Source organism: Oryzias latipes, chromosome 2, assembly GCF_053564925.1.
Source record: "Oryzias latipes strain Hd-rR chromosome 2, Olatipes_Hd-rR_3.1".
Classification (NCBI taxonomy): Eukaryota; Metazoa; Chordata; class Actinopteri; order Beloniformes; family Adrianichthyidae; genus Oryzias; species Oryzias latipes.
Window position 1 is genome coordinate 17148847 of NC_136238.1, and position 20276 is coordinate 17169122.

Sequence of the window (20276 nt, forward strand, 5' to 3'; positions counted from 1 at the left end):
GACGTCTTTAAAAACAGCTGATTTGTGACTGAGGCGGAGTCACCTGTCAAACTTTGACAAGTGACTCCGCCCCTTGATGTCCGTCTTTCTCTGGAGGATGTTGCTCCAGGTGTGAGAGAGCAGGAAAGCCCCCTCATCCCGGTTCATGGAAGTGTGGGCTCGTTTTCTGATCTCCACCGCCTCCATGATCCATCTGCGGTGTCTGTTGTCTTCGGTGCGGAGGACTTTGGCCTTTTCCCAGTCCATGATATGGTTTTCTTGTTTGCAGTGATCCGTTATGGCTGATTTCATGTTTTTTTGAACTGCCTGTTGTCGTCTGGCTCTTGTTAGTATTTTGTTTGTTTCCTTTTCGCATTCTTTTTGATGTTCTGTTTTTCTTGTGATGAAGGAGCGTCCTGTTTCTCCGATGTATGTTTTATTGCAGGTGTGACATGGGATTTCATAAATGACATTGCATTTTTTATTTTGTTCAATCTTATCTTTTGGGTGAACCAGTAGTTGCCTGAGTTTTTTATACGGTTTCACTGGGGTGCTGATGTGATGCTTTTTCATGGCTCTTTGGATGCGTTCTGTGATTCCTCTGATGTATGGCAATGTAACCATTCCTTTGTTTTCTGTTTTTTTCCTCAGTTTTTCCTTCTCTACTTCCTTGCATTTCCTCTGCTCCACCTGTGTTTGTCCCTTTTTTATGGCCCATTGAGGATATTGACACCTGGTTAGTGCATTTTTTATGTGTTTCTTCTCCTCCGTTTTGTCCTCCCCGTCCGTTACCAGCTCTGCACGCTCAAACAAGGTTCTTACGACAGATATTTTGTGAGTGGTCCATAATAAATATTGGTCTGTGTGAGTTGGTTTCCTGTGTATTTTTATTTTTATGTCTTTGTTTTCCATGTGTCTGATGTTGATGTCCAGGAAGTTGATGGAGTTGTCTTTTTCCTCTTCATGTGTGAATTTGATTTGTCCCGTATCGTCCATCGTGTTCAAATGGTCTGTGATCTCCTGCGTGTGTCCTGCTTTGATCTTTTCCAGAATGTCGTCGACGTAGCGTTTCCACAAGGTTGGACGGCAGTGCTCTGGTGCGGATGTTATTGCTCTCTTTTCCAGGTCCTCCATGAAAAAGCTGCACATTGTGGCTGATAGTGGGTCGCCCATGGGAAAGCCTTCTTTTTGTCTGTAAATTGTGTTGCGGTATTGGAAATACGTGGATGTAGTAATTAACTGGAGGAGTTGTGTAATGTCATTAACTGTAAGGTTTGTGCGTTTCCTTAGTGATTTGTCTGCTGTTAACTGTTCCTGCACTATTTGTAGTGTGGCTTCTACTGGAGTCCTGGTGAATAATGATATTACGTCATGTGAAATGAATATCTCGTTTGCTTCCATCTTTGTGTTTTTGAGTTCTTCTGCCAGCTGTTTTGCATTTTCACAATGGTAATCTGTGTTTCCTAGGAGGGGTTTCAAAATATCTGCGATGAATTTGGATAGGTTGTATGTTACTGATCCCATGCTGTCTATTATGGGCCTTAGTGGTGCTCCAGGTTTGTGTATTTTTGGAGTGCCATAGATCCGGGGGATGATGCTGGCTGTTGGTATGAGATGGTTATAGGTTTGTTTGTCTATTTTCTTTTCCTCCTGTAACTGTTTGAGTACAGTCTTGAGTTTTCTCTTCTTTGCTTCTGTGGGGTCTCTTTTCAGGACCTCATAGGTGTTCCGGTCTTGAAGCATCTCATTCATTTGTTTTTCATATTGTTCTGTGTCCATGATGACTGTGGTTCTGCCTTTGTCTGCTGGTAGTATTGTGATTTCTCTATTGTTTTTCAGATTGTGGATGGCTGCCATTTCTTCTTTGGTTATGTTACTAGGTGGTAGTTTTGCGGTTTTGAGAATGCCTGCTATTTCATTGCGTAGTGCTGCTTTTTCTCCTGGGTCCTGTATTTTTTCACATGCTAATTCGGTGGCTACGATGAACTCCTCATGCGGGATCTGTTTTGGGGTTATGGCGTAGTTTAATCCGTGTGATAATACACTGCGTTCAGCTTCGGATAGTGTGTGTTTTGATGGGTTGGAAATCCATTTATCATTTATGGTATTTTTTAGTTCTTGCTTTTTTCCTGCTTTGGCTATTAGTTTTTCAAGTTTTTCTATGTGGCGTGTTTTTGTTTTTTCGTACTCACTGCTGTGCACGTTGCGTAGATGTCCTCTCAGGTTTTCCTCTGTTTCTTTGTCAAGCGAGTGTCGCTGTGTGAAGTCCTGCAGTTCCCGCTCCAGCTGTGTTCTTCCATGAACCGGGATGAGGGGGCTTTCCTGCTCTCTCACACCTGGAGCAACATCCTCCAGAGAAAGACGGACATCAAGGGGCGGAGTCACTTGTCAAAGTTTGACAGGTGACTCCGCCTCAGTCACAAATCAGCTGTTTTTAAAGACGTCACACGCCACCATCTGATGACGACCCTGACGAAGGTGGAAGGCATTCCGCCGAAACATGTCGGTAGGTTTTACACAAAACAAACCCAGTGTCTGATAAAAAAAAACAATTTAAGTGCTTAATAGAACTTATAGACACAATGAACTTCATTGAATCAAACCTGCATCCTTTTTTTCTCTTCTGCCAGATAGCAGCTCTTGACTGGTGGTGGGTTTCCTTCAGTAAAGCCAGTTGAGTGTCTCATGCGTAATTTTGGCTCGATTCCACTCCTCTAGTTTTCATCCCAGGCTTTATGGCATTTCAGCATTACCCTGGTTAGCCTAGTGGAGCGCCACTTTGGCGAGGCTTGATAATAAGATGGTTTGTCCTCGTCACTTTCCTCGTCGCTGACATAGTTTGCATTGGCTCTTTTTATATATGACAGATCCTCTTGATTGAGAATCTTCTCAGCAATTTTGACCCTCTTTTTGAAGAGCTGTGGACCAACAGGAAAGGAAAATATTATTTTAATCAGAGGAAACAACATACACACACACAGACAGTTCAACTGGACCATGCATGACCTGAGTAAATGAAACAAGGTCACAAATAGGACAACTCACCTGATCATGCTGACTGGTCCTCCTTTTGACCTCCTCCTTGCTTCTATCTCCATTCTCTCTCTTTGCACTTGAGACTGTCAATAGCTCGATTGCAAGGTCCTAGTCGATGGAAATATGAAATGTACAGAAGATGAGGTCAACATATTGCAAACATGTTTCCAAAGTGGAATATTTAAAATGTGCCATGTAAACTGTCACAGTGGCTTATCTTAATTATCCATTGTCAATGCTATATCGTTATTGTAACTTAGTATTTGGTCTTAAAACATGGAAACACTAAATGAGCCGTCTATCACATTAATACAATTGCAATCCTATTCAAAAAATCTCTGAAAAGAAAGTAACACTGATTATTGACATTGAGTCTCTTACATTATCTCTAACTTATGGCGAGTTGTGTAAATCCAACTTCATGTTGGTGCTTACTTCTAACTTGGTGGAAACTCCAATTTGGTTCCACATCTTTCACTGCTGCCGTCATCTCCTCATTGTGCGGTGTTCTGAAGCTAAAAAAAAGACAATATTTTATGACTGACTGGAGTTCTTGTCAATTTTCCTAAAACGATAGTGAGAAAGAAACATACTTGTCATCTGCCCTGACCTTCCACTGGAGCTGCTCTCCGAGGTTCTTGTGTTTGTGATGGACAAGAATCTGAAAGAAAGAAGAAGTCTGTTAGGTTACAGCAGGGGTCGGGAACCTTTTTGGCCAAGAGAGCCATAAATGCCACATATTTTGAAATGTAATTTCGATAGAGCCATACAATAATGTAGTGTCCCTTCCCCACACTGAGGCACGGAGACTTAACCTCTTTTAAAGTTCTTTATTCTGGTTACTGCAGACCGCAACAAACGCCGTTCAATAAATTCAGCAACTCCTGAATCTCTCCTGCCGACACGAGAGCGCTTCTCCCAACTTTATATTCCCCTGCTACCGCTGCAGCCCCTCCCATTTCCCTTATTCGGCCCATAGCTGAACCCCATTGGTCCAAACTACCTAACAACAGGCTGAGCGACAGAACTGAGGGCCAATCAGATCTCTGCTTGACGCGTTCAATGAACTCCAGAACTTTTAACGCGGCCCAACAGCCATCCAACTCAGTCCGCGACAATTTGTTTAAAACTAAATATACAAATGAATGTGTGCATTTGATTTAATTTCAACATTTTTAAAGTACAATAAGTCTGTGGATTCTTTTTAATAACATTGTTATTCTGTTGCTAATAAATGATGAGTATTTCTCGTGGTAGTTCTGCTGATGGTCTAGTCTGGTTGATACGTGGTGAGTTTCTGCTTCGTTCAGGCGTTGAGACTTGAAACGTGATCTTAGGTCTGAATGTTCTGTAGATGTGAGACAGACTGATCACATGCAGACGGGGAGCCAAACACACACTCACACGCCGCAGTGAGTGACGGGCAGCGGGTTTTACGTTTTTACAATCCCAGCGCGATTCACCTGCAGCCTGTCCCCACAACACCTCACCCCCACCCTCTGCTTTCTCCCTCACACATCCTTTCCCCGCATCTGCGCGCTCTTTCTCAGAGACGGGAGCGCGCAGTTTTAGGCACGGCAATTCACAGGTTTCCAGCTGGTACAAACTCTGTGAAATAATAGATAATAGTAACTGATAGCGCTGGCGTAGATTTCTCTCTCTAAGCACTGCTACTACTGCGCGCCTCTGGCATCGCATCGCGCCCGAGAAGGACTGGTCTAATGAAAAAAAAAACTATAAAGATTTGTCTGCGAGCCACATGTGACCATCAAAAGAGCCATATATGGCTCGCGAGCCATAGGTTCCCGACCCCTGGGTTACAGTAACATTGCTGTTCTGGCCAATGCTCTAGAATACAGGCACCTGCCCAACACAAAACCCCCCAGCGGCCGAGTGGCAAACTCAAGAACGTATGTAGCTTATAACCCCAAAGGAAGATCCGCCAACGTTTTCCGACCACTGTCAGAAAAAGAAAAGTCACCGCAGGAAAGGTTCAACATAGGCTAAACATTAACAACCTTTTTTAAAGTGCAAAAAAAAAGTGAACACGTGTTTGTCTGTTTGGCTGCTTTAGTGAATCGTGCTGCTGCTGCTTTTATTTGTCTGTCTTCATGTTACGTGACCAGAACACCAACATGATAACCGTGTCAGCTATCACTGAGGATCTTAACGGGCTGACGATGTTTCCTGCCGCACTGAATTCACACTCCCATGGAGAGCTCGTAGCGCATCCAGACGTATATTTTCCTGCTACTTTTGACAGAAGTGCAGAGACATCGGGACGCCTGCGCTCCACCCTCGCCCCGCAGGCTCCTCGCCTCTCCTTTCCCTCCTCCGGCGCCCTTAGCGAGAGGGGAGCCGACGTTCGGACCCTGTGCGGTTCGGGCGCAGCTGCCGGTGGACCCCCGTGCTGCCCGCGCTACACAGGCCCCACGGCGTGGGGGGTAACGTCTGCCGCTCCAGCGGGGGAATCGGGAGGGAGTGACGCCGCGGCCGCCCAACACGTAGAACCTAAAAGAAACCTAATTGACATAGTGCCCAGGGTGTCCAACATTTGTCCATAACCGCACGAGAATACACAATAATTAGCAAAGATGAATATGTTTATAGTTCAAATCACACACCATACGAGTCCTCTGTAAGTTCAAATAAATAAAGTGTGGGTCCGCAGTGATGACGTCCCGCGGGTGATGAGGTTCGCGGGTGATGAGGTTTTACGGTCTGACACCGAATCCCAGGAGAAGCTACTAGGCTGCGCGGATGATCCATGATCCATACGGATCACAGGCCCCGGTTCTGCACAGACGTGTGCCGTGGATTCCACCCCCCAATCCCCCATCCCCTCCACGCACTTCATTTGTTCTGTACGGTCACGTCCTGCTGTTTACCGCGTTCAAGTCACTGCTCGACGTTTGTCCGTTAGGTGATGACATGTTTCTGGGTTACTTGAAGTTTTATACAAAAGCGAAGTTTTTCAGCACAAAATATTTTTACACACGGAAGATACATACGGTATATCGTCAGTTTCTTTTGGATCATCAATTTACCAACTCTGATCTAAGTTTTTCCAAGTTGTATGGTTGCCAAACACTACCTCCTCTGCCTTCGGGCATCCCAGCTTACCTGCTCAGGGCGTCGGCCCTCTTCCTGCGGCAGAAGCGTCATTGGAAACGCGGCAAGCGCGGGGGCCGCCTTGTGAAGCTGAAGGGCATCTGGGCGTGCTCCCGTCCTCTTCCCGAACAGGCTTTGGATTATTTCCCCGCTCCATGCTGTCCTGGCGCTCCCTGGATCCACCTGACGTCTGCATTATTCCTGTTGCTGGCTTCGATGGAGGAGACCATCCCCGCCGCTCCTGCTCTCCTCGCCCCCACCGGCATGGGGTAAATCCCGGGAACCTGTCGTAGCTCTCCCGGTCGCTTCCGTCCCACAACCTACAGGCTGCCGCTGCTTCCAGATTCGGCCTGGTAAACGCCAGATCGCTGGTGAACAAAACTTTTATTTTGAGGGATTTCCTCCTTTCCCGCTGCCTCGATTTCCTCTCTATTACCGAGACCTGGATATCTCCCGGTGAGGACAGTGTTCTTGTGGATCTTTTACCTGCTGGATTTTCATACTTTAGCTCACCGCGGATGTCTGGTCGGGGAGGAGGGACTGCGTCTGTAGGGCTGTGACGATAACCGCATCACCGCACGTTTTTTTTTGTTGTTGTTTTTTTTAGTACGCATATGGTGCATGATTTGATCTATAATAAAAACATTAACCACATTCCTCTTTGCTGATAATTTAATTTTTATATACGAGTCCTCTTGTCCTGTGTGGAAAAAGCCTGCGTCCTCCAGCGCAAGGGAGAGACAGCCCATTACACATATTATGGGGGGCTTTTTTAATGAGTGTCTGATTTTAATTAACTGCTTGCCATGTTTTAGTATTTGTACTGTTTACAGATAATTTTAAATTAAATGCACAAACACAGGCATAAAAAACAAATAGCGTAACTGAGACAGTTGGACTTAGTTAGATTTTGATAGCAAGTATGTCTACCGGTAGCTTCATTTGGTATACGCCATATATCGCTCGTGCGCTCGAGAATAATAATGGCAATGAATTTAGTCTCTAAATCCAATACTGTGTCGGATATTTGGACACACCTTGGCTGACAAGGGACAGCCGGTGAATTTGGACAAGGCAATATGTCGTACAGAAGTTTCCGTCTCCAGAGGAAATACGACAAATTTAAGATCCCATCTGCAAATCAACCATCCTGTGGCGTTTGCCGGACTTGGGAGCACCAGCAGCAGACCATCTACCTCAGGCCAGCAGCGACAGTTGGGAGTCTCCGAGGCCTTTGCAAGAGGAGTGAAGTACCAAATTGGCAGTAATCGGTGGCGAGCACTGACTGACAGTGTCACTCGTTACTTGGTTGAGGAAATGGTGCCATTTCGTACCGCTGAGAAGCCAGCGTTCAAAGCCATGTTACATGAATTTGACAAGCAATATGTACTTCCTGACCAGGGGACTTTTCTCAAACAGCGATCCCTGAAAAGTATCTGTCAGTGAAGGACAGCGTGAAACAGGAGTTAAAATACTCGATTATGTATCGCCTTTCTGTTTTTTTTTTGTTTTTTTTCCCTTTTGTTCTAGGTTTCAATGGGGGGAGGGAAAAAAAGTGTAATCATTGTTGTTATCATGTGTTTAATATTGCTGCTCTAAAATCCAATAAAAACAATTTTGAAAAAGAAAAAAAAATACTCGATTATTTCTCAGTGACAGCTGATATGTGGTCAAGCGTAAACAACATGCCATACATGAGCCTGACCATGCATTATCAGAGCGCAAACTGGGAACTAAAATCAAAGTGCCTGGAGACTGTGTTCACGCCAGAAAGCCACACAGCTGACAACCTGGCAGAAGCCTTCAGATCCTCCTTCCAAGAGTAGTCCCTGGATGAGAGGAAACTGATCTCCATTACAACGGACAATGGAGCAAATATTGTGGCTGCCGTCCGGAAGCTTGGCTGGACATGGCTAAATTGCTTTGGACATAATCTACATTTAGCCGTCACCAATTCGATGAAGTCAGAAAAGGACTGCACTGCCCGAGCGATGGGTGTCTGCAGAAATTTGGTGACTGCTTTCTCCCAGAGCTGGCAGAAGAAGAAAAAGCTCCAGAAAGAGCAAGTGGAGCACAACCTGCCCTAACACGGCTTAGTTCTGGTGAGTTGTGCGCTAAACTTTGAATCTACTTTCTTAGAAGTTTTTTTTTTCTTTCAGGTAACACACTCAATGATTGTGAAAAAAAACGCACTCGTCCAGACGCAACGTGTTGAAACTTTGAACAATTTACGTAATAAAGGGTTGCAAACGGTGATAAAACCTGCTGTATAATTCATTTTAAACTCAAAAGTATAACAAAAAAGTAATCTATAAAGAAATGCTATTTCTAATTATTGTTAATATGTTTATGAGGACTGTAGACAGCGGCACGGTCACGGTGTATAAAAGAATATATTTTATTGCACAGGACAAAAAACTTAGCCTAATCATTTATCGGGCATTACAACTGTTTTAATGTTTTCATAGGATTGTCCTACAAGGTGGGGCACAAAACAGAAAATGGTTCCGCGCATTCTGAAGCAAATCCCAGCCATTAAGCGGGTTTTGATGGATGACCGGCGCAGCCAACATTTGATTCCGACGTGGCAGGACATCGAAGTGCTAGAATCCATCAATGCAGCGCTGAAAAAGGTAGCAGATTTTACAGATGCGCAGTCTTCCGAGAAGACCGTTACAGCGTCCTCTGTTTTACCAGTCCTGCAATTATTAACTGAGGATATTTTGCTGCCAACCAATGAAGACACGGAGTTGACGCGCAACATAAAACAGAAGATGATTGAAGTCTTGAAAGACAAATATACTGCACCTGCATCACAGCAACTGTTGGAAAAGGCGTCATTTATTGCCCCATGCACAAGGCGGACATCAACCCTCAACATGACACTAAAAATGCGCTCCTGGAGGAGATGCTGGCAATGCCCGAGGACCGGCGTGATATCGGGGGTGGAGAGGCTGCAATGAGTGCTGCTGTGGCTGGAGAGGGAGAAGGAGAAAGTGCGTCACCTTCTCCTCCGAAAAAAAAGAAACTTGCGGACCTGCTTGGAAAGAGAAGAGCACAATCCTCCAATCCGGTTCCAAAAAGAGTCCGTGAAGTAACGAAGTATTTGCAGGAGGAGGCCCTGGATCTGCACTCTGATCCGCTTGCCTGGTGGCGGGATAATCAGGCTCGATTCTGCTATAAAAGATTTGCAAGGAAATACTTGACTGACTGTGCAACAAGCACGCCATCGGAGCGTGTGTTTAGTGCGGCTGGCAACATCGTTACCCTGTTAAGGTCTTCTCTCAAGCCTGACAAGGTTAACATGTTGGTGTTCCTGTCACGAAACATGAAGATTGGCAAATAAAAGCAGCAGCAGCTGCTCATTTTTGTTCCATTTTTTTGTTCTCAAAGGTTGCTAATGTTTACCTGTATATTTAGTTAAGTTATTTATTTAGTTGTTGTTACTGTTATTTGTAAGTTTGATAATAAATATACTGCGTTCTCATTAATTTCCATTGTATTCATTTCCATTGCAAGCTGCATGCGTTATTGAGTGCGCGACGTGCGCCGCAGGATTTGGGGTGGGGGGGGCATCAAGAGTCCCGACAGACACCATGACTCTTGCTGCTTCATCACAGCGATGGTGATAAAAAATCCCACACTGTCACAGCCCTATGTGTCTGTCTTTACAAACGATTTTAAGTGTAAACGACACTGTGTGCTATCATCATAGCCCAGCTTTGAGAGGACTTCTTTTGAGGTGGGGAGGTCCGACCCGGTGCTGTGCGCTGTCGTTTACAGACCTCCCAAGTACAACAAAGATTTTCTGAAGGAATTTTCTGACTTTTTGGCTGAAATGATGCCACTTTACGATCGTGTTCTTATTGTTGGGGATTTTAATATTCATGTGTGTTGCCCTGAAAAGCTTTTGGTGAAGGACTTTTTAGAGATCATTGACTCTTTTAATCTTGTTCAGTGGGTGTCTGGAACCACTCATGAACAAGGACACGTACTGGATCTCGTCTTCTCCCATGGACTACCTGTTTTTAACATTGAGATCTGTGACATAGCTGTTTTAGACAACATGCCTGTAGTTTTTGAAGCTGGACTTTCACGCACTGCTGTTAAATCTACCGCCCCTCCTCAGCGCCGCAGGATTTTTAACTCTTCCACTCCTGGTCAGTTTTCCTCTGCTTTTAACCACCTCGTTGTCCCTCCCTCTGCTGCTGATGTTCTTGAGCTGAGTTCCTAGTTCAATTCCTCCTGCATCAGCATCCTGGATTCTGTGGCTCCTCTAAAGACACTAAAGCCCCGTCCTAAACCTGAGCCCTGGTTCAATGAGAGAACCCGGGCAGCTCGGAGGGCCTGTAGAAAAGCTGAATGCAGGTGGAGGAAGGACAAACTGCAGATCTCACTACAAATCTTGAAGAATTGTTGGCACTTTTACCAGGGCACTGTAAAACTTGCTAAACAAGAGTACTTGGCTAATATTATTGTTCTTAATCAGCATAACCCACGGGTGCTTTTTAAAATGATAAGAGTCTATCATCTTAATCCTCCACAGGCGGGTTCCTTAGAAGCTTCCACTGACCTGTGCAATATGTTTTTACAGTTTTTTAACAATAAGGTATCAAATATAAGGGCTGGCATTACTCTACCTTCCTCCGACCCTTCGACCTGTGTTCTCTCCCCAGCTTTATTTAGAGAATTTGAGCCAGCGTCTCTTCAATTTTTAAAAGAATTAGTCAGTCAAAGCAAGCCATCAGGTTCTCCCCTAGACTCCATCCCTCCTAAGTTTTTCAAGGAGGTCTTCCCCAGTGTTGCACAGACGGTCCTTTCTATTATCAACAGCAGTCTGGCTGCTGGTGTCGTCCCCTCCACCTTTAAACATGCAACGGTTCAGCCGATACTTAAAAAACCCAGCCTGGACAGTGCTGTACTGGCCAATTTTAGACCCATCTCCAAGATGCCTTATATCTCTAAACTCTTGGAGAAAGTGGTCTACTCACAGCTGAAGGATTTCTTAAACCAACATAAAATTCCTGAAGTCTTCCAGTCTGGGTTCAGACCCCTGCACTGTATGGAGTCGGCACTGCTAAGAGTCAGCAACGACATTCTCTTGGCCAATGATGCTGGAGATTATGTTGTTCTAGGTCTGCTGGACCTAACTGCAGCATTCGACACCGTAGACCACGGGTGGGCAATTCCAGGCCTCGAGGGCCGGTGTGTCTGCATGATTTCCAGATACTCTTGCCCTACTCATGGCTGATTACCTGGTTCAGGTGTGTCCAGCCAATAATCTTGCCCTACTCATGGCTGATTACCTGGTTCAGGTGTGTCCAGCCAATCAGAACATGCCAGAGCAGGGTATGCTGGAAAACATGCAGGACTGCGGCCCTCAGTGCCCACCTCTGCCGTAGACCATAGCACTTTAATTTCTAGGCTTCAGAACCTGGTGGGGATTCAAGGTACTGCACTGGACTGGTTCAAATCTTACCTGGCGGAAAGAACCATGTGTGTCAGTTTAGGTGGTTATGAAACCACCACAGCTCGGGTTTCCTATGGGGTCCCACAAGGATCGGTTTTGGGACCTCTTTTGTTTTCTTTATATCTGTTACCTTTAGGGTCCATTTTAAGAAAACACAGCATTTCCTTTCATCTGTACGCTGACGACAGTCAGATTTATCTGCCGCTTAAAAAGGATAATCTCTCTGTGACGCAGCTCCTGTCATGTCTCCATGACATTAAGGACTGGTTGTCCCTAAGTTTCTTGAGTTTTAATGAAAAGAAAACAGAAGTTGTAATTTTTGGACGGAATGATTTTAGTGGACCGTCCCCGATTTGATCTGGGCTCCCTGACGGGTTTCTTAAAATCAACTGTTTCTAACTTGGGTGTTAAATTGGAGAGTAATTTTAGGATGGACCAACAGATAAGCTCTGTAGTGACGTTAATCTTTTTAAGCCTTCGTCAACTGGCTAAGGTAAAACCTTTTTTAACACCTGTACACTTTGAAACAGTAATCCATGCTTTCATTACGTCCCGGCTGGATTACTGCAACTCTCTTTATCTTGGACTCAGCCAGTCGTCTCTCTTGCGTCTCCGTGTTCAAAATGCAGCTGCTCGTCTTATGGTTGGAGCACGCAAGAGAGACCACATCACGCCGATCCTACCATCGCTTCACTGGCTGCCTGTGCATTTTAGAATTCATTTTAAGATTCTTTTACTTGTTTTTAAATCTTTACACGGTCTTGCCCCGCTGTACCTCTCTGAGGTTCTTTCTCCCTATTCGCTGGCCCGGTGCCCTTAGATCAGATGATCAGATGCTTCTGGAGGTACCGAGGTCCAGACGGAAGCTCAGAGGGGACAGAGCTTCTGCTGTAGCCGCTCCAAAGCTGTGAAATACTTTGCCGCTGGCCATTAGAGAAGCCCCTTCACTGTCCATTTTTAAAACCCGTTTAGAACCCCTTTTTTATGCCCTGGCTTTTAACCCAGTATGAGACCACTGTTTTTCTAACTGTTTACTGTTTTCTATAGTTTTATCTCCCTCTGTGTTTCTTCCCCCCTTAACATGTTTTAATGTTTGTCTCTTACTATTGTGTTCAGCACTTTGTCTCAACTACTGTTGTATGAAAGTGCTATATAAATAAAGTTGAGTTTAGTTGTTCAGATTTGCAGAGTAACTTGTTTAAAGTTGCAAAGTTACATTTACTTTTTAGTTACTTAAGTTATTTAATTAAATTAAATAATTGAAAAATTAAATAAAACTAAATTACTGAGATCATTTAGCTTTTGACTAGAAATATACTTACTGCTTACAGTGTTGTAAAGAGAAACAAAATTAAGTACTTTGACATTATACTGCATTTGAGTCTGAGATTCAGGTATTTGGTAAGGGTGCTCCGATTGATCGGTCGCCGATCATAATCGGCCGATTATAGCTTTTGGATGTTTGATCGGCCGTCTCTATAAAGGCCGATCCAGAAAAGCCGATCAGATGACGCAAAACTCGCGAGACGATTTTTTTACGCGCTGCTAAAAATGGCTTCACCGGTCTGGCAATTCTACGTGGTGTGCGAAAAAGATAATACATTAGCAATCTGCAACGTGTGTACCAAGCAAATCCCATGAGGCGGAAAGCACGCAAAACATTTTAACACCACCAACCTCATCAGACATTTGAAGGTTAGTAACGTAAAGGAATATGAGCAGTTTTCAAAGTTAGCTAGCGCAAAGAGAGAGCGAGACAGTTCAGCAACTTAAGCGCCACTCACTCAGCTGTCAGTAACAGAGACATTTCAAAGAAAGCAACCCTACAGCAGGGACAGTAAGAAGCATAAAGAGATATCAGACAAAATAATGGAATTCATTTGCCTAGATCACCAGCCTCTGTCTGTTGTGGAAGACGAAGGGTTCCAGCGACTCATGTCCTATTTAGATTCATGTTGCACTCTGCCAGGGCGTAAATATTTCAATAACCAATGTCTGACTGACTTAAAACAATATTTTGGCTATAGCCTTTTTTGTTGCAGTTTTAAAAGTAGCCTAAAGCTAAATTTAAAGACTCAGATGTTATGTCTTATCTTATTTTATTTATATATTCTCCAGGAAAGTTGTATTAGTCAAGTCCTAAGTTGTTCCTAATAACCAAACACATGCTGCTAAGTTAATTTGTTGGAAATGTTGCTTCCAAATAAATACACAGTTGTCAATTCATGATGCGTTGTCTTCTCTTAATTGTAATACTTAATGTGCATTGTTGTTAAATATTGTTTAAAAAATTATGCTACATGATAAATAGAAGGCTTCAAATAGACCCTGTAATCGGTGATCGGTATCAGTATCGGGTGATACAGCTTCCAGCAATCGGGGATCGGTGATCGGCCCTAAAAATCCTGATCGGAGCACCCCTAGTATTTGGAGTTGCCTTTGATTCTTTGACATTCAGTTTAAGGCTTAGTGCAGGGGTGCTCACACTTTTTTGCCGTGTGAGCTACTTTTGAATCGACAATGCCTTGAAGATCTACCTATAAAATATGTATGTATGTATGTATGTGTGTGTGTGTATATATATATATATATATATATATATATATATATATATATATATATATATATATATATATATATATGGAGCCGGTTTAGCTCGTGCTGGTTTGCGGCGCCTTCCGTTCGTGAAACCAGGGTTCGACTCCGGGCTGCTCCCTGTTCCCTTCTCTACCTCTGCCGGTTCCAAGCCCGGTTTGAGAAGGTTGCGTCAGGAAGGGCATCCGGCGTAAAACATTGCCAAATCTACCATGCGACTCGTTCGCTGTGGCGACCCCTGATGGGAGAAGCCGAAAGTGGAAGAAGATATATATATATATATATAAAAACACTATTAGTAAATGTTTGTTAGTTATGTTTATTAGTAACATGTTTATTTGAACATTGTTCTTTATACACTGATAATTAAGAACTACACAGTACGACTACACAAAGATACTTTTGTATTAACAGATTAGGCGTTTTATCACAAAGACAGAAAGCAGCGACTATCATTTGTCATGCTCTGCTGTAAACTGTGCAATGCGGGGAGCATCATGGCATTTCAAAGGCGCTGCTGGCTCCGTTCGAAGCGCGTGCCACGTAAAAAACAGCTTCCTTAATGAGCTCGTATTTATCGGGCGAGAACTGCAGAGCTGATAGCAGGAGGACACGCGGGGCGGCTTCAATAAACACTTCGGTTGTCCGGAGTGGTCTTCTGCCGGGGACTTGACGTGCTGCAGGACAGAAGAGACTTTCTCATGACAGAGAGTTTGCGCTCAGTGTTTTTAAACAAGCATGTGCAGTGACGTATGCATCAGAGGATGTACGATTGGCCAATCTACCTGTCAGTCAAGTCTTTTTTACACACACAGTTCACCCACACCACCATACATCGGTCGGGTCGGTGAGGGGCGGCTGGTCTTCGCCCGCCTGGTCCTCTCAGGGCGGCCAGGCTTGTGGGTATCCTGTCGGCTGCAGTGGTGGTCCGGCGTGCGGGGCTGGGGGGTCGATCGGCCAGAAGGGGTTGCTGTGTGGCGACGGGGGGTGGGGGGCATCTGTGCGAGAGTGCATGGGTGGGGCAGAGCTGGGGGCTGGCTCACCGGGATCCTCTGCGGCTCTCCCTCCGCATTGCAGAGTGGGGAGGGCATTAGGAGGGGTATGGGAGGAGGGGTCGGATAATATGGCGGGTGAGGAGGGTTGTAGAGTAGTGGGGGGGTGTGGGGGGGTGGAGCTGTGGTTCCACGGTGATCTCTGGGTTGCTTGAGTTGGGTGCCGGGCCTGGCTTGCGGAGATGGGGCGTCGGCTGTGTGGTGGGTGGCTCATGGGTTCTCGGGGCCCTGGCTTCATCCTTGGCCCGCGCCCCGTGGTCCACATGGTTGCCGCCTGGTACGGCTAAGCGCGCCTGTCCTGCAGGACTACGCCTGGCTAATAACCCACAGTGTATTGATGGACAGATATCTTTTGCCTATTTTCTTGTCAGAATATCACCTTTGGATGTAATGTTTGTCTTTCCAGCAGATCTGGTATAATTGTTACACAGCTTAATATAATAACTTATTCAAATCAGTGCTTGTATCCCCCACATTCTCCATCTCTCTTCCTTTTATTCTCTTCCACCCCCACCCCCACCCCCTCACATTCTTCCCCTCTCCATCCCCACACACACTAAATGTAACAAATAAATAAAAAAAACAAAAAGGAGTTTATACAAATTTACACTCTGGCTTTTCAAAGATACATAACCTCTTTTTGTGATAGTAGAACCTGTCCAACACAAAAGGCCTACAGGTCTAATCTGTTTGCTCAGTTGTTGTACAGAACAAGTTTAAAGCAGAAAAAAAAAGAAGAATCGTCTTACCAAAGGATTATTAATATAACGTTTTACAGAGTCTTCAAGTGTAGATAAAAATACTTGATCAAATACTTGATCAAAATGCATCGAGAATCAATCACGGGACTAAATATCACGATATATCACCATATTATGGAATTACAAATCTGCCATAAACTGAAAGGGCGTAAAGACAACTAAGCAGGCGTATTTAGGAACTGAGTGAGTGAACCTTAAAACCGCGCAGGCGCAATTCTAACCCTGAAGTGATCTTGCGCGGTCAATTCCTTTTTGCGCGCTCATGTGGATTTACGCTCAGTGTTAAGGGGGCGTTTTTGTCACTTTTGGGGCAGGAACCTTTCTGGTTGATCTGATTGGCTGAAATTTGCATGGCCTATCTGCGAGGCAGAGGGGCGGGACCTTCATTTTTCAGTGCGGGGGGGGGGTTAACAGGCGGCTCTTGAGCTGCGTGCGGCTCTCTGCCTTTTATCATATTTTCTATATTCAGTACTTTCACAACCATAAGGCCGTGAAAGAAGACCCCCCCCCCCATAGTACAAAGGAGCAGATATGTGAATAATGCAGAACAACTTTGTTTGGAAACCCTGGAAATGCAAAGAGACACGATTATGAGGCATAGTTTAAACTGCAGCTATCAGCTACGCGGAGGACCACGGGAATAGAGCAGCTGCAGTTCGGTTAAATTAGATCTTCACAGATTCGGACTTCCTGCTTCAATAACTCTTCTGATAAACGTTTAAATGTGTCAGCAAGTATCTCACTAATGTTGTATTAACACAGAGAGTGAACTACAAAAGCATTTTTAAAGAAAAAAGTTCGTTTTTATTGCCTTTTAATCAGAATTGTTCGTTTCAAGCTGTGAATGCAAACAGAGCAGCGAGCCGGCTGCCAAGGGAGCGTCAAAAAAGTGCAACCTCTGTGAAACACCATTGTGTAAAAATCAGTGAACTTTTAAAAAGTGAATAAATGTCTATATTTATATGAACTGGTAATGAAGACTCGTCAGCATAGTCATGCTACATTATTATTTATTATACTAAATTTTGTTAGAAAGTTAAAGTTAAAATTTTATAGAGACATGAATCATAACATAAATGCACCATAGCTCTGAAGATACTAAAGCTTCTGTCACCAAACCTCCTGTACTGACTAATCATGACCTTATTGTCCTACTGCAACAAAGATTATGTCACATGCTGTAGTTACTGACACAAAACTTCCTGTACTGACTAATCATGACCTTATTTTATTTTATTATGTTATATCTTCCTACTAAAATAAAGATTATGCAAAAAAAAAAATTCTGGCATCTTCAGAGCTATTGAGGATTTTTGACCACATCTGATCCATTTGTAAATATGAAAAATTCCTATAAATAAACAAAGTGAACTATTGACATTCTTTATTTTAGTATGACAATAAGGTCATGTCAAGTTACTGATAACTTTAGTCATGATTCATATTTATTAAAGTTTGAAAAAGTATATGCAACAAGATAAAATGAAGATGGACTTTCCTACAAAATATGTATTGTAACAATAATATGCTTTATGATCATTTTATGATTTTTTTGTAAGATTATTGATTTTTATACAGTGGTGTTTCACAGTTCACAGAGGTTGCACTTTGTTGACGGTCCCTTGGCAGCCGGCTGCTGCATGTCTGCATTCACAGCTTAAAGCGAACAATTCTGATTAAAAGGCAAAAAACGATCTTTTTTCTTCAGAAATGCATTTGTGGTTCACTCTCTGTGTTAATGCAAAAGGATTGAGATACTTGTTGACACATTTGAACGTTGATCAGAAGAGTTATTGAAGCAGGAAATCCGAATCTGTGAAGATCTTTCTAACTTATCGAACCTCAACTGCCAGAGAATTTAAAATAATGAATCCATGGTTCGGAAGTGAGGACGCTGGAAAACCAACTCCGACAAGACAAGAACACGCAGCAGCAGCTGAGTTTCCGCGGAAAAGGAAAGGCCTGTGTTGGAAGATCGACTCGAGGCTGAGCGCTGCAACTTCCAGCAGATGACCGTGAAAAGAGCCATCCTCCTCCCCCCTCACCGGGACGCAGCGCCGGCAAGTTAATTTGGGACTGCAGGACTTAAACTTGGCCTGAGGTGTCTGCTTTCACTGTTCTTTGGATCCGTATAGCAAAGAGACGGACTCTGATGATGAGGAAAGGGAAGCTGGCATGTTTGATAGAGATGTAGTCCAGCTGTTTTAGATACAGAAGATGAGGACTTTGATGGATTATAAATGCTGATTGATGACTGAAAAAATAAATCACAACCAACTCAGTTTTGCGCTCGCTGCCTTTTTTAAACACACACCAGCATGCACGTTTCACCGGTATGTGTGTTAATGTTAAATACAGAAAAAACACTGAGAACTGAAACGGCGCTGTTTAATCCAGTGCTGTTGTATTTTAAGGAGAGGAGGGGTTATGGGAAATAACATGGCTTTAATTGTGTGTCTGTCTGGCAGGTCAGTGTGTGGTGTGGCTCTTTGACTATCAGAGTTAGAGATGTCGGCTCTTTGTGTCAAACTTGTTTGTCCCCCCCTGTTAGAGGCAATCATAGAAAAAAAAACGCGGATGTAACGTGGATTAAAACATTAACCAACGACCCAAAACTAAGGTAAGAAAGTGCAGCGGGTTTTTCTGTTCTGTATGTTTTTCTCATGTGAAATTCACTGCATTTGTTACCGTTTTAATGCTTTTAATCCACGCTACAGCCGCTGTTCGATTTCTATTAAAGCCCCAAAATTAAAGTCCCGCCCCACTGCTTGGCATGCAAATTTCAGCCAATCAGATCAACCAGAAAGGTTCCTGCCCCTATGTGACAAACACACCACTGAATACCGCCCCCAAGTGACAAAAACGCCCCCTTAACACTGAGCGTAAATCCAGGTGAGGGCGCAAAAGAGAACTGACCGAGCAGGATCACTGCTCAGTTAGGATTTCAGCCGTTCAGTTGTAAAAAACGGGGTCGCTTGGTTAGAATTGCGCCATCACAGTTTTAAGGTTCACTCACTCAGTTTCTAAATACGCCCGCTTAGTTGTCTTTACGCCCTTTCAATTTTTGGCATTTATGTAATTCGATACATATCGATATATTTTGGCCCACTCCTATTGGATTTAGGTTTAGAGGCTGTCTAGGTGTGTCTTGGAGACACTTACACAGAGGGGACGCAGCTGGGTCTCTCCAGGTGTAATAGCTGTGGAGATGAGACGATTGCACAAAGAACGCAGGCAAGGAATACAACAGCATCAACACAAGGTCAAGATGGCCATAAATATAGCTTGGACACCAAAGTGGAAGCTAACAGTAAGCTGTACTTCCCAAACACACCCAGCCAGGAGTCCCACAAGGTGGTATCAACACCAGAATGGTCCTTCATTCCACCATTGAGAGTGCGAAGGCCCTCTATGGCCTTGGTGAGACTGCTGTCTGCAGCAGTGTTGTTAGGAATGAACGTGCAACAATGTTCACTGAACATGGTGCACACGCCACCCTTTTCAGCCATCAGCATGTCGAGGGCGATCCTGTTCTGGAGTGCCATAATAGATGTAACAGAAAGCTGTTCATGCACAGCTTCAAACCCTTTTCGTGTCCAGTTACCCAATTTTTTGTACGTTGTAGTGGATGTAGTTGATCCCGTCCACGCTTTTGTCAATCGTACACCACCAAAAGAGTGAAGATTCCCAGCTGATTAATCAATATACATTCATCTGGTACTCCACGAGGAACCCCTATGGCGTCTATGTCAGTAGGGTCAGTTTCTGTCAGCCACACTTCTCGCTTATGGTGAGGTCTCCATCTGTGAGGATAAGTACTAGACATTTTAGCAACCAAAACATCAACCGATATAGGATACACAGAAAAAGGTAACAGAATTCGGTTTCGAGAGTTGTAAGTTAAAAATAGTAGTAGCATTCTCTGGGTTTAGTGGGTTTTCTTTAGCCATTCGTCTTTTTGGGCAAACATGAGTGGGTGGACTTGCAGTCCTCCTCTCAGTTGAAAGGGTTGTTCCATTTTCATACCCAGGGGGGCGCCAGTACTGCCAGATAAGTCACGCTATTACAATGGTTACAATCACAACAACAATACAATTCACACAAATTTGAAAACCTTGGTTTACCATCTCGACCAACTGTTTTTTGTTTTGTTTTTTTCTTTCGTCTAAATGGGTCGGTGGGTTTACAGGGGGCTTCACTGACTTTCGGGTCTACCCAGACTCTAAACGTCTGAGTCCACCCTATTATCAGACTTTAGCTCACCTTCCACCT

General features: G+C 44.0%; 1 protein-coding gene and 1 long non-coding RNA gene across 3 annotated transcripts in view; one reads left to right on the forward strand and one right to left on the reverse strand.

The window, feature by feature from the left end:
• Window positions 1-20276, forward strand: part of LOC105358171 (uncharacterized) — a 38980-nt gene that overhangs the window by 8754 nt on the left and 9950 nt on the right. Inside the window, exon 1 of one of the 2 annotated variants that reach the window (XM_078933554.1) lies at window positions 2295-2485. The exons of the other annotated variant lie outside the window; for it this stretch is intronic. Coding sequence (XP_078789680.1) covers window positions 2440-2485 — 46 coding nt within the window. The 5' untranslated portion in view covers window positions 2295-2439. Of the gene's footprint in view, window positions 1-2294; window positions 2486-20276 lie in introns of those variants that run through there. 2 annotated transcript variants of the gene reach the window in all.
• Window positions 2853-6305, reverse strand: LOC111949010 (uncharacterized). The gene is made up of 5 exons (XR_002875029.2): window positions 6139-6305; window positions 3609-3676; window positions 3451-3530; window positions 3025-3123; window positions 2853-2897 (listed from the first exon to the last, which is right to left on the reverse strand). It is a non-coding gene; the product is annotated as an uncharacterized LOC111949010 (long non-coding RNA).